The sequence below is a fragment of the Neofelis nebulosa genome, chromosome 12, assembly GCF_028018385.1.
Source record: "Neofelis nebulosa isolate mNeoNeb1 chromosome 12, mNeoNeb1.pri, whole genome shotgun sequence".
NCBI classification, from domain to species: Eukaryota; Metazoa; Chordata; class Mammalia; order Carnivora; family Felidae; genus Neofelis; species Neofelis nebulosa.
In genome coordinates this window covers 34,709,382-34,722,127 of record NC_080793.1, presented here as the reverse complement: position 1 = coordinate 34,722,127, position 12,746 = coordinate 34,709,382, and the positions used below count along the sequence as shown (strand labels likewise).

The window sequence follows — 12,746 nt, the reverse complement described above, 5'->3', positions numbered from 1 at the left end:
CATGGTCCCCGTGTCCTTCCCTCCCTCTGTAGTCCATCCTCCACACGCAGCCAGAGTAACACTCCAGAACCCGAGTCGGGCTGTCTCAGTGCCTGCCAAGACCTCCCCCCAAGTGGCTTCCAGGCCACACCTAGGGAAAGACCTCCAAACTCCTTACCTCATCCTAGAAGATGCCACAGGATCCGACCTTTGCCTGTTTGAATTAAATCTCCTCCATAGGGTTGTTGTGAGGATTCAGGGGGATGGTTTCAGGCAGTTTTCAAGCTTGGGCTGCCCACTGAAACCACCTAGGGAGCCTTGAAAAAGGCAGATGCCTGGCCTCACGCCTAGGGACTGTGGTTTAATTGGTCTGGGGTAAGCCGGGGCATCAGGAGTTTCCAAAGATTCCCCAGTGATTCCAATGTGCAACGAAAGTGAGAGTCACTGGGGTACGATGTATTCTCTGACCCAGAGCAAGTGCTTAATGAGTGGGGGTGTGCTGTGGTTCAACACGTGTCCGACTCAGCTCTGTCCATCTTCTGCTTCCCCTTCCCTCCCTAGCCTTCCAGTCCGTGAGCTTGAGGGCTTTCCCACCATCCCCTCTGCCTGCCCAGAATATTCTGCCTCCCTTCTCTTAACTTGGCCAACACTACGCATCCCTCCTATTCCAAATCCCTCTGCTCTTTTCTCCCCAGAACACCCTGAACTTTTCCTTTACAACACGTATAGTCTGTGCTTATGTTTTCAATCGTGTGGGTACCTGCCCAGCATCTCTCTCCCCTGGCAGACTCTGTGTTCCCTGCTGTGTCCCCCCGCCCCGCTCTTCCCCCATCTCCCCCACTCCCCTACTCCCTCTACCACCACCCCACCCACAGCCGGCCCGGGAAGCAGCTACTTGATAAATGTTGAACAAACAAATGGATGAAAGCCTGACTGAGCACAGGAGTGATGTTTTCAGATCTGCATTTCCAGAAAGATCTTTCTGGCTGCTCTGTGCTGAATGCTGGTGGGGGGAGGGTAGGAAGAGACTGGGGCCAGGACAGCAGTGATTACACAGTTGTGATAATATAGCCACAAAATGGTGGGGCCTCAATCAGAACAGAGGTGATGGAGTGAGAGGTGGGACAGATGAGAGACAGTTCTTAAGAGGGAAGGGACTTGGGGGGGGGGGTGGCGTGCCATGTCACTGAGGTTCTACCCTGAGGGGACAGGCGGGATGACAAGATGGAAGGTGATCCAAAGGAAGGGTCTGCTTCCGGGAAAGATGAGTTCTGTCTCGGCCAGGTTGGACTGGCTGTGCCAGTGGGCCATCAGGGGACACCGAGGAACCCGAGGCCTGGGTTAGAGGAGTCTCAGCCGAGTGTAGAGATGTGAGAGTCACGTAAACAGAGATGAGAACAAAAATCCAATAAAACGTAAAGTCATGCGCGTGTTCCTTGCCACTTCCGTGAGCACGTCTTGCTGGGGTGTGGAGTGTCTGTGCTCAGGAGGCCCTTCTGTCCGAGAGAGGCGAGTCACGGGCCTCCCCCTGTCCCCGCAGCCATCCTGGGCATGCACACGCTCATGAGCAACCAGCAGTACTACCAGGCCCTCGGCAGCAGCTCCATCGTGAACAAGGAGGGACTCAACAGTGAGTACACGGCCCTGACCGCCGGCTTTGGCACCCCTGCCCTGCTCCCAGCAAGGACACCTTGGACACGAAGGTGCCCCCATGCTTCTTGCTTCCACGGCCCCCTCCTGCTCTCTGGCTCATTGCAGAAGTTTTAAGTTTTGATGTAAGCCCAATCTGTCCACCTTTTCCCTTGCTGGGATTTATGTCTCATTTATGTAGGACTCCTCCATCCCAGTATTATAAAAAACATCCTCCTGTATTTTCTCCTGGGAGTTTTAGAGGTTTGCTTCTCGTTTCCAACTTCTTACGCCCCCTGCGCTTCGTGTACGTGTGTGGCGTGAAGATGCGCTCAAACTGTCACTTTTTAACGGCTGTCCGGCTGTACCCACACTGTTCTTTGCCAAGCTCATCCCTTCATCACCAGCTTGGGACTCCGTCATGATGGTGAATGTCTACATACCCACACCGGTCTGTCTCCGGGTGCCTCTTTTGTCCCCTGAGTCCCCTTGGCCTTTCCTGTGCCAATATTGCATTGTCTTACTTGCCCCACTGCACCGTTCCAAGCTGGCATTTGGGCTCCCAAAACAAATGAGGGTGTCAAGAGAATAACGACCCTCCCTCTGGAAAGCTCACGTATTTCTTTCACACTCAGGCTTCATTCTATCCTCACAAGAGCCCACTGAGGTAGTGACTGTCCACACTCACGGTGGAGGACACGGAGGCTCTGAGGATTTGAGTAATTCACCCAGTTCTTGCAGGATGGCAGAGGCAGAGCCCAAGTAGGGCCAAGACCACCCGGCCCCTGCATGGCTTCTCCCCAGTGCACCGCCCCTCCTGGCAACCCCTGGGAACGCACAGCCTTCTCTTGTCTCTGAACTTGGCCGCTGCTTCCTTCTGAAGTGCCCTAGTGTGGAGGGAAAGGGTCCCCGTGCTTCTGTGAGCCACCTGTCTCTTGTGTCCGTCACTCTAGGTGTGATCAAACCTACACAATACAAGCCTGTGCCCGATGAAGAGCCAAATTCAACAGATGTAGAGGAGACTCTGGAGCGGATAAAGAACAACGACCCCAAGCTTGAGGAGGTCAACCTCAACAACATCCGGGTAGAGTCCTTTTTATTTCACTTCTCCTGGGGTGGGTGGGAGGAGCTATGTCCGTGTCACTGCAATGCATGTGGCCCGTGCTTGGCTGTGTGAGGACAACAGGGTCCTGTTTGGGTTCTGGGTGCTTCTGGATCAAGAAAGGGACAAAACCCTTAAAAGGCCCGGGCAGTGTAAACAAGCGCGTCATATAGTCCTGGTTTCTTCTGAGGACCGACATCAGGCCCAGGTGTTCACCACGGGTCAACACAGCTTCGATTCTGGAAACCTGCCATGTTATGCAAAACACTGAGAGCTTCTCCGAGCTAAAATATTAATTCAGACACATCCGACTGCAGGGGATCTCAAGGCTGGAAAAGGCCCGTGCCCAGCAGGCTCGTGGGGTAACACAGCCCTGGGAGGGGCCTACCCCTGAACCGTCACTGCTATATCATACACACAGTCAGCCTCATTCTGTAGCCCAGGCAGGGAGATGTCGGCCCATATGTGTCCGATGTTTCCTGTGTGACCACCAAGGGCAGAGGAGGGTCAGATGGACAAGCACTCCTATCCTGGACAGGCTGCAGGAGGCATTTCAGAAGCAGGCCCAGCTGCCTGCCCACCTGCTCAGCCCGGGGGCCAGCGGAATTAGTTCTGGGACGGTGTGGGGTAAGGCAAGGAGTGGGCCCCCCCCACTCCCCGGCTCCTCTTTCCTTTCTTCTCCACTTTCTTTTAAGTGGCTGCCAGCTCCAAAGGCACAATCTGATTGGAAACCTGCACCCACAGTGTTCTCCTCCACCTGGCCTCCCTAGGCTCTGCTCCCACGGGGAGCTAACATGACACTCTGAAACGAGAGATCCGTGAAAGCACAGCCAGGTTTTCTCTCCGGGGCCGCCATTGTCTGCCATGTGCCCAGTGGGAGACACTGGTACAATTCAGAACCATATACCCTGGCAGGGAACACTGGCTTGGAGCAGTGTAGTGGCCGTGGCTCTGTGCCTTCACCCTGGCGGCTCAGGCTCGTCCCTCCCCACCCTCATTTTCCCCTCTGCATGTGAGAAAGTTGGACTAGCTGAGTGGTTTTCACCTGAGGAGATTAAAAAATATGTACCAACTCCCACCCCCACTGAGATTCTGATCTTATTGGTCTGCTTCAGACCCAAGCAACAGCATCTTATTAAAGTTCCTTGGGAGCCTCTGGTGTGTGTTGGGACTGAGACCCTCCGGGACAGATGTCTCTTACAGATCATCTAGGGCAATGCCCAACCCCCGCCACCACCCCGCCACTTTGTTTTCCAGAAACAGGCCCAGAGTGGGGAAGAGACTTCCCTCAGAGTCACAGAGTGAGTCAGAAACATTGCCAGTCACCCTGACAGAGGCTGAGGCCCTGTCCACTCCCACACCCTAGACCTGAACTCTTGGCACAACGCTCCTCTGCATCCTCTGCCTTGATTTTCCCTTCTCTGGTCTCTGCCTGCACAGATGGTTGTGAAAACTTCAGGGAGGATTTTCTCAATCTGTTGACCAGAAAGTTCTCCCCAGATCTCAACCATTTGGGGCAAAGCCAGAACCCTTTGGCCATTCAGCTGTTTGGTCAGAGACTTGCTAACAATCAGGCTGCGTGTGTGAGAGGGTTACTGCCCCATCTGTCTGCCCGACCTGACCCCGGTGGGGGCTGCTCGTTACTGTCTGCCTTTCTCTCTGCAGAATATCCCTATACCCACTCTCAAGGCTTATGCAGAAGCCCTGAAAGAGAACTCCTATGTGAAGAAGTTCAGCATTGTGGGGACACGGAGCAATGACCCTGTGGCGTATGTATGTACCTTTCTGTTCTGCTGCATTGAGAGTGGGTGGGCCACAGAAACAGAAGGTTGATGCTTGTGGCCTCAGGGCTGGCCCAACCCCACTGAGGAAGGACCCAGCGTAGTGTGAGGAAAGGCACTGGGCTAAGAGACGGGAGAGGATGTGGACACAACGGCCGTTAACCCGACAACATCTGTACATCATCCTAGTTGATATCTACAACCACCCCTGATCCCGGGGGTGCAGGTGTCCCCACTTTGCAGATGAAGAACCTGCGGTGCAGGGAGTCCAGGCATTTTGCTTTGTCCAAAGTTAGCAGCAAGTGAGAGGTGGAGCTGAGATTTAAATGCCAGTAATGTTGACTCTACAGCAGGTCTGTCTCCACTCAGCACATCACATTTGGACAGGGGCCTGCCCTTCTCTGGGCTTCAGTTTCTCTATATCTAAAATCACTTTAAATGTTTATTCATTTTTGAGAGAGAGAGAGAGACAGAGTGCGAGTGGGGATGGGCAGAGAGAGGGAGACACCGAATCCGAAGCAGGCTTCAGGCTCCCAGCTGTCAGCACAGACCCTGACGCGGGGCTCGAACCCACGAACAGCGAGATCATGACCTGAGCCGAAGTCAGACGCTCAACCTTCTGAACCACCCAGGCACCCCCAAAATCATTTTCTTAATCTGTGGGTCCTGATGATCAATTCTATTTGTTTTTTACCTAATGATCAAATTAAGTTGTACTTATTATAAAGTAGCCATCGATTCCTTTTTGTTTAAATATTCAAACCTATTTATTGAGAGTCTGTCTGTGTCCAGCACTGAATTAGGTTCTGAAAATACAACTGTGACTGAGACAGTCATACTCCCACTTCCAGGAACATAATGGTCCATTTGGCCATGCAGACAATGAAAGGATGACAGGGCAGTGTGATTATTACAACACTCATAGCAGGTTAAAAGTGCAAGAATTAGCTTACCCTGGGTGGTAATTAATCATTTAGTAGCAGTCAGTTTGTTAATATCCACAAAATAACTTGTGAGAATTTTGATTAAGGTTGCATTGAATTTGTAGATCAAGTGAGAAAAAACTGATTTCTTGACAATATTGAGCCTTCTTATTCATGAACATGGAATATCTATTTATTTAGTTCTTTGACTTCATACATCAGAGTTTCATAGTTTTCCTCATATAGATCTCCTACATATTTTGTTAGCTTTATACCTAAGTGTTTCGCTTTTGAGGGTACTAATATCAATGGAATTGTGTTTTTAATTTCCTATTCCACTTGTTCCTTCCTGGAATATAGGAAAGTGGTTGATTTTTGAATAGCAACCTTGCATACTGCAGCCTTGCTGTAATCACTTATTAGTTCCAGGAGGGGTTTTTTGTCAGTTCTTTCGGATTTTCTACATAGACAATCATATCTGTGGCAAACAAAGACAATTTTATTTCTTCCTTCCCAATATATATACATTTATTTCCTTTTCCTGCCTTACTACATTAGCTAGAATGTCTATTCTGATTTGAAAAGGAGTGGTGAGAGGGTTCATCCTTGCCTTGTACCTAATCTTAGTAATAACATTACCAGTTTCTCACCATTAAGCATGATATTAACTGTAGATTTTGTATAGATATTTTTTTACCAAGTTGAGGAAGTTCCTATCTATTTCTAATTTACTTAGAATTTTTATTATGAATGGGTACTGGGTTTTGTCAAATGCTTTATCTGCATCTGTTGGTATGACCATGTGATTTTTCTTTATTAGCTGGTTGATGTGATGAGCTACATTAATTGATTTTCAAATGTTGAACCAGCCTGTTGCATACCTGAGACAAATCCCACTTGCCATGGTGTATAATCTTTTTATACATTGTTGGATTCAATTTGCTATATTTTTGAGGATGTTTGGATCTATGTTCGTGAGAGATATCGTTTTCTTGTAACGTCTTTGTCTGGGTTTGGTATTAGGATAATGTTGGCCCCAGAGTATGAGTTAGAAGTATTCCCCCCGCTTCCATTCTCTGAAAGAGATTGTGGAAAATTGGTATCATTTCTTCCTTAAATTCACCAATGAACCCATGTGGGCCTGGTGCTTTCTGTTTTGAAAGGTTACTTATTCATTATTGATTCTATTTCTTTAATAGGTAATGGCCTATTCAAATTGTCTATTTCTTCTTATGTGAGCTTTGGCAAATTGTTTCTTTCAGGGAATTGGTCCATTTTATCCAGGTTATCAAATTTGTGAACATAAGAGGTGTTCATAGTATCCCTTTATTATCCTTTTAATTTCCACGAGATCTGTAGGAATGGGCCTCTTTGATTTCTGATATTAGTAATTTGTGTTCTTTCTCTCTCTCTCTTTTTTTCTTAGGCTGGCTCGAGGTTTATCAGTTTAATTGATCTTTTTCAGAATTAGCATTTTACTTCATTGATTTTTCTCTATTAATTTTCTGTTTTCAGTATCATTGATTTCTGCTCTAATTCTTACTTATTTTTTTCTGCTTACTTAGTATTTAATTTGCCCTTCTTTTTTTTAATTTTCTAAAATGGAAATTTAGATTATTGAATTTAGATTTTTTTTTTTTTTTTAAATTTTTTTTTTTTCAACGTTTTTTATTTATTTTTGGGACAGAGAGAGACAGAGCATGAACGGGGGAGGGGCAGAGAGAGAGGGAGACACAGAATCGGAAACAGGCTCCAGGCTCCGAGCCGTCAGCCCAGAGCCTGACGCGGGGCTCGAACTCACGGACCGCGAGATCGTGACCTGGCTGAAGTCGGACGCTTAACCGACTACGCCACCCAGGCGCCCCGAATTTAGATTTTTTTTAACAGGCACATGCTTTCACTACATTCCACAAATTTTGATAAGTTATGTTTTCACTTTAATTTAGCTCAAAAACTTTTTAGTGTTTCTTAAATTTTGCCCCATGTGTTATTTAAAAATGTGTTGTTTAATTGCCACGTATTTGGGGACTTTCAAAGTTATCTTTCTGTTGCTGATTTCTAGTTCAATTCCCTTGAGCTCTGAGAGTAGACATTGTATGATTTCTGTTCCTTTAAATTTGTTAAGGTATGTTTCATGGCCCAGAATGTGTCTGTCTTGGTGAATGTTCCATGCAAACTTGAGAAGAAAGTGCATTCTGCTCTTGTGGGATGAAGTAGTCTATAGATGTCACTTCTATCCAGTCGATTGATGGTGTTGTTGAGTTCGATTATGCCCTGACTGATTTTTGGCCTTCTGGATCTTTCCATTTCTGACAGAAGGCTATTGAAATCTCCAACTCTACCAGTGATTCATCTGTTTTCTCCTTGCAGTTCTATCAGCTTTTGCCTCCTGTAGCTTGACACTCTGTTGTTAGCACATATACAGTAAGGATTGTTATGTCTTCTTGGAGAATTGACCCCTTTATCGTTCTGTAATGCCCTTCTTTAACCCTAATAACTTTCCTTGCTTTGATGTCTATTTAGTAGCAATCAATTATTTTTTTAAATCAATTAATTTTTAATTGAAATATAATTAATGTTATAATCGTTTCAGGTGTTTGATATAATGATTCAACAATTCTGTACATTTCTCAGTGCTCATTAAGATAAGTGTACTCTTGGGGTGCCTGGTGGCTCAGTCAGTTAAACCTCCAAATCTTGATTTTGGCTCAGGTCATGATCTCACAGTTTGTGAGATCAAGTCCCACAGCCGGCTCTGCACTGACAGCACAGAGCCTGCTTGGGATTCTCTCTCTCCCTCTCTCTCTCTCAAAATAAATAAACAAACTTTAAAAAGAAAAAAAGAAGGGATAAATGTACTCTTAATTCTTCATCTATTTCATGCATCTCCCCCACCCACCTCCTCTCTGGAGGTTCTCTATATTTAAGAGTCTATTTTTTGTTTGTCTCTTTTTTTCTTTGTTTCTTAAATTCCACACATGAGTGAAAAGCTCTGTAAGTGCCCCCACTCCCTGCCCCAGCTCTTTTCCCTGCACCTTCATTCGTCTGCCGTGATACAGAAGAGTTGACACCTGGCATGACAGGGCCTCCAGGACCTGCTTAGCCACTGGCATGTCCACTTGGACTGGCCTGGTGCACTTGCCTACCAGTTGTTAAATATTTTGATTATTAGGCCTGGACAGGCCTTTTCTGGAGAGTGGGAGGGATGCTGTGGAGAGAACACAGCCTGAGACCCTCTCCTTGGGAGGGTCCAACCTCCTCGGGGTCATAAGGAAAGCTGACAGGTCATCCGGGAGGCACATGGAAGCGGGGGGAGGAGGGAAGGACGATATGAACAAGGAAGGCTTTCTGGGAGCTGAGCTTGTATAGGGTTTCAGCAAGCATGGATGGTGGGAAGGGCATTCCTGGCTCAGAGAGTCATTTCAGACAACCGGGGCCCACTGGTCATACACCCTGGGCTATCAGCTGCTGGTGTCTCCTTTCCTCCATGACACATCGTTTCCACCAACTGCTAATTACCTCATTTCCTTCAGAGGCTCTGATTGTCATCTACACCCTCTGGCTGAATTCCTCTGAAACGTGCTGGGGGCCACCTGAGCTCTCCCCTCCCATTTGCTCTGGTCACTTGCCCAGTGGGGTGGTTTCCCAGGCTTCCTTCTCTGCTCTCTGCTGCTCAGATGAAGAGGACAATGACTCCATGGAATCCCAACAGGGAAATATAAGCAACAAGTAGAGGGTATATAGGGAGGTTGGGACTCCACCAGTCAGTCACTCAGTGAACAGTGACTAAGAAGCTACTGTGTGCTGAGAATGTGGGCACCATGGGATAAATAAAGTACATTTTCATCCCCCCAAGAGTATATAGTCTAATGGCAGCTCGGACAGGCTAAGACAAGCGACTTTCTCAGGGCCACCCACTTAGCCCTTTGGGAAGCAGGATTCGAATTCAGGTCTCTCTGACTCCAAAGCCCACACTCTTTCCATGACACCATGTGGCTTTCATTGTCAAAATGCTTTCTTCTTTATGGTCTATGAATAGGAAACTTTTGTCTTCCTACCTGAAAATGTTTGCTGAATGGTCATACAAATATGTGCACAGGACAAAGATGGGAAGGAAATATAACAGAATTGTAAACAGTGGTTATTCCTGAATGAGACTATCTGTACTTTTCATCCTTATTGTAAAATATCACACGTACATGGAAAAGTGCACAGAACTTCAACAAGCAGTTTAATGAATCATGGCAGGCATGTGACCCCTCTGTGAGTCAAGAACTAAAAACAACTCTGAACAGAAGAATACAAGTTTCATGAGGGAGGTTATGAGTAAATGCTACAAAGTTCAAGAGCGCAGGCCACAGCTAACTGCGGCCATCAGTATAAAGGCTCCTGGAGAAAGAGGAATTGAGAATGGCCTTGAAGGACGGGCAGGGTTTGGACGAGTGAAGCAGAAAGGAAGGGGCATCCCAGGTGGCAAAAGCAAATCGTGGGAGAGCACCAGGCATGCATGGGGAGCTGAGAGCAGCCCCTCTGTAAGGGATCAGTGATCCTTGAAGCCGAGCAAGGGAGAAGAATCAGGTAATAGAGGCTGGATGTAGGTAATAGAGAGTGTGGAATTCTCCAGTTAGGGTTCGGGAGCCATGGTGCATTGGAGGGGAGGAGGGCCACAGATTTGTACTTCGTGAAGGAGGCTGTACAGATCATCTTGCCTGGTCGCTGGCTCGAACAGCATGAGTTTGCAAGGAACTCTCGCTCCCAGCAAGGACTCTCAGTATTTTAGGTTCTATCCAAGAGGGGCTCCAGCCTTGCTCAGGGTGACTCACAGGTACCCTCGCTTTTCTTCTGCACTTCAAGGCCCTTGCTGAGATGCTCAAGGTGAACAAGGTGTTGAAGACGCTGAACGTGGAATCCAACTTCATTTCCGGAGCCGGGATCCTGCGCCTGGTGGAAGCTCTCCCATACAACACTTCTCTAGTGGAACTGAAAATCGATAACCAGGTAAGACAGACAAGCGTCTCTTTGTGTCCTTCACTACAGGATGCTTATTGTTCCTCACTTGCTGGATGGTAGATGCTGCTGGACAGAGCAGATCCAGAGCCCAGCATTACGGCACTTCAAAGGTCATGGTCCACACCCTCCACCGTGCTCATCTTCCTTCTTCATCATGCCCATCAAGTGCTCTGTTGGCTTCTACTTGTATACCCCCTAGTTATGGGAGCTCACTCCTCCCCAACATCACCCCTTCAGCTCTTGGTGAGAATATCCCACCTCATACCCAATAGAAATCAGCTTCCTATAAGTCCTGTATATTGCACTTTAATTCTGTTCTCTGCTGCACATGGGACACATCTGGGGCACAGATCTGATAAACCATTGGAGTCTTCCTCATCAGGCTAAATATCCCTATTTTCTTCAAACACCCCCCTGCCCCACTCAATGGGCTCTTGAGTCTCCCTACCACTGAGTTTATTCTCTGGGCAAACGCTAATTTGACTTTATCCTTATAGGGTTACCATTTCTCTGAAACTTCTGTGGGTCAGTCATTTATTATCTGGCAATCCTTTCAATTCTGACTTTCTAAGATGATGCCAATTACAATATCTTGTATATTGCATGTGTTGAGGGTCTGTTGTGGGCTGGGCTCTGTGCGGTGCCTCTAACGCAAATCATCTCTGACCTTCCCAACAACCCTGAAGGACGTGGGTGTTGCCTGACTCAGCCTGCAGAAGAGAAGCAGCTCGGACAGGCTAAGACAAGCGACTTTCTCAGTACCACCCACTTAGCCCTTTGGGAATCAGGATTCGAATTCAGGTCTCTCTGACTCCAAAGCCCACACTCTTTCCATGACACCATGTGGCTTTCATTGTTGAAATGCTTTCTTCTTTGTGGTCTATGAATAGGGAAATTTTGTCTTCCTACCTGAAAACGTTTGCTGAATGGTCGTATAAATACGTGCACAGGACAAAGATGGGAAGGAAATAGAATTGTAAACAGCAGTTATTCCTGAATGAGACTATCTGTGCTTTTCATCCTTATAGTGAAATATCACACACACGTGGTAAAGCGCACAGAACTTCAATGTGCAGCTTAATGAATCATGGCAGGCATGTGACCACTCTGTGAGTCAAGAACTAAAGCGTTACGAGGTTCCAGAAGGCCTTGACAGCCCTTCCCAACCATAGCCCCTTGATTCACCTTTGCTCACTACTTACTTGTGCACCTCCATGTCTTTGCTGTCGTCGTCTCTCCTTCTGGAACATCCTCCCTTGCCCCTACCCCTTCTCTGCCTGGACAATCCCTCCTCTTCCTTCTGGATGCGGTGGAAGCCTCTCTTCCCAGTGGTGTTCTAGAGCCAGCATGCCAGAGCTGGTTGTAGGCTTCTGTCCTCAATTCCACTTCAGTGACGGCACGCTGGTACCCTGAAGTCACCTCTGGTGGAAGCATTTATACTATGGAAATTGGCAAACACCACAAATCCAACTTTTTTTTTTTTTTGAGAGCCTGCATATCACTACTTTCTTCCATTAGCCTGCCATAGGGCCTCTAACCCTCTCCTCAGAGAGAGTTAGGTGTCCCCTCCCTGTGTTCTCCCAGCACCTCGGCTTCCCATGAGCTTCCCAGAAGCTGGTGCTGTATCTGAGCCATCTTTATTCCAGTACTCAGCTCAGAACTTGGCTCCTCAGTGACACTTGGTAAGCAGGCCTGCCCTGGGTGGTTGTGTATGTTGTTCACTGCACAGGGGGCAGGGGGAAAAATCTAACCTATACCCTGCTCTCGAAGCCTTGGTATGGGACTTGTTCGCCCAGAGAAGGCCCTTTTTTAAAATTCCTATAAAGAAGCCACACAAGCCTTCAGCAGCCCTGTCATGTGAATTTGCTGCGTCGGACTCCTGCATCTCTCGCGTGCCAGGGGCCTGCTGCTGCGTCGCCCGTTCCCAGCCCCTCCCCACTCCCACTCTTCCTGCCATTGCTGATCCTGCTTTATTGCAGGCAGGAGGGGCAGATCAACTGGAACGAAGGCATGCAGCAGGCTTAGCAGCAGCCCTGGGCCAAGGCTTGGGATTGGCTGCTCATGTGACTCCAGGCCTGGCTGGGCAGGGAGTCAGGGTCTACCCAGTGTCAGCTGAAACCTGACTCCTAGGGCAGAATGTTGGCCAAAAGTGACCCAGAGCACTGGCCTCAGGTCATTGTGCTGACAGCTGACAGAGAGTGAACTGCCTACCTTCCCTCTCACTGTTGTCCACCACTGCTGAGCACAGAGACAGAGCCAGGACTATCACCCTCCCCTTCCCTGAACACTCCGGGGTGAGAACATTCACTTCCCTGAGCCTCA

General features: G+C 47.9%; 1 protein-coding gene across 1 annotated transcript in view; it reads left to right on the top strand.

The window, feature by feature from the left end:
• Positions 1 to 12,746, top strand: part of TMOD1 (tropomodulin 1) — an 86,776-nt gene that overhangs the window by 55,460 nt on the left and 18,570 nt on the right. Inside the window, exons 5-8 of the mRNA XM_058694836.1 lie at positions 1,520 to 1,609; positions 2,562 to 2,692; positions 4,376 to 4,483; positions 10,269 to 10,412. Coding sequence (XP_058550819.1) covers positions 1,520 to 1,609; positions 2,562 to 2,692; positions 4,376 to 4,483; positions 10,269 to 10,412 — 473 coding nt within the window. The remainder of the gene's footprint in view (positions 1 to 1,519; positions 1,610 to 2,561; positions 2,693 to 4,375; positions 4,484 to 10,268; positions 10,413 to 12,746) is intronic.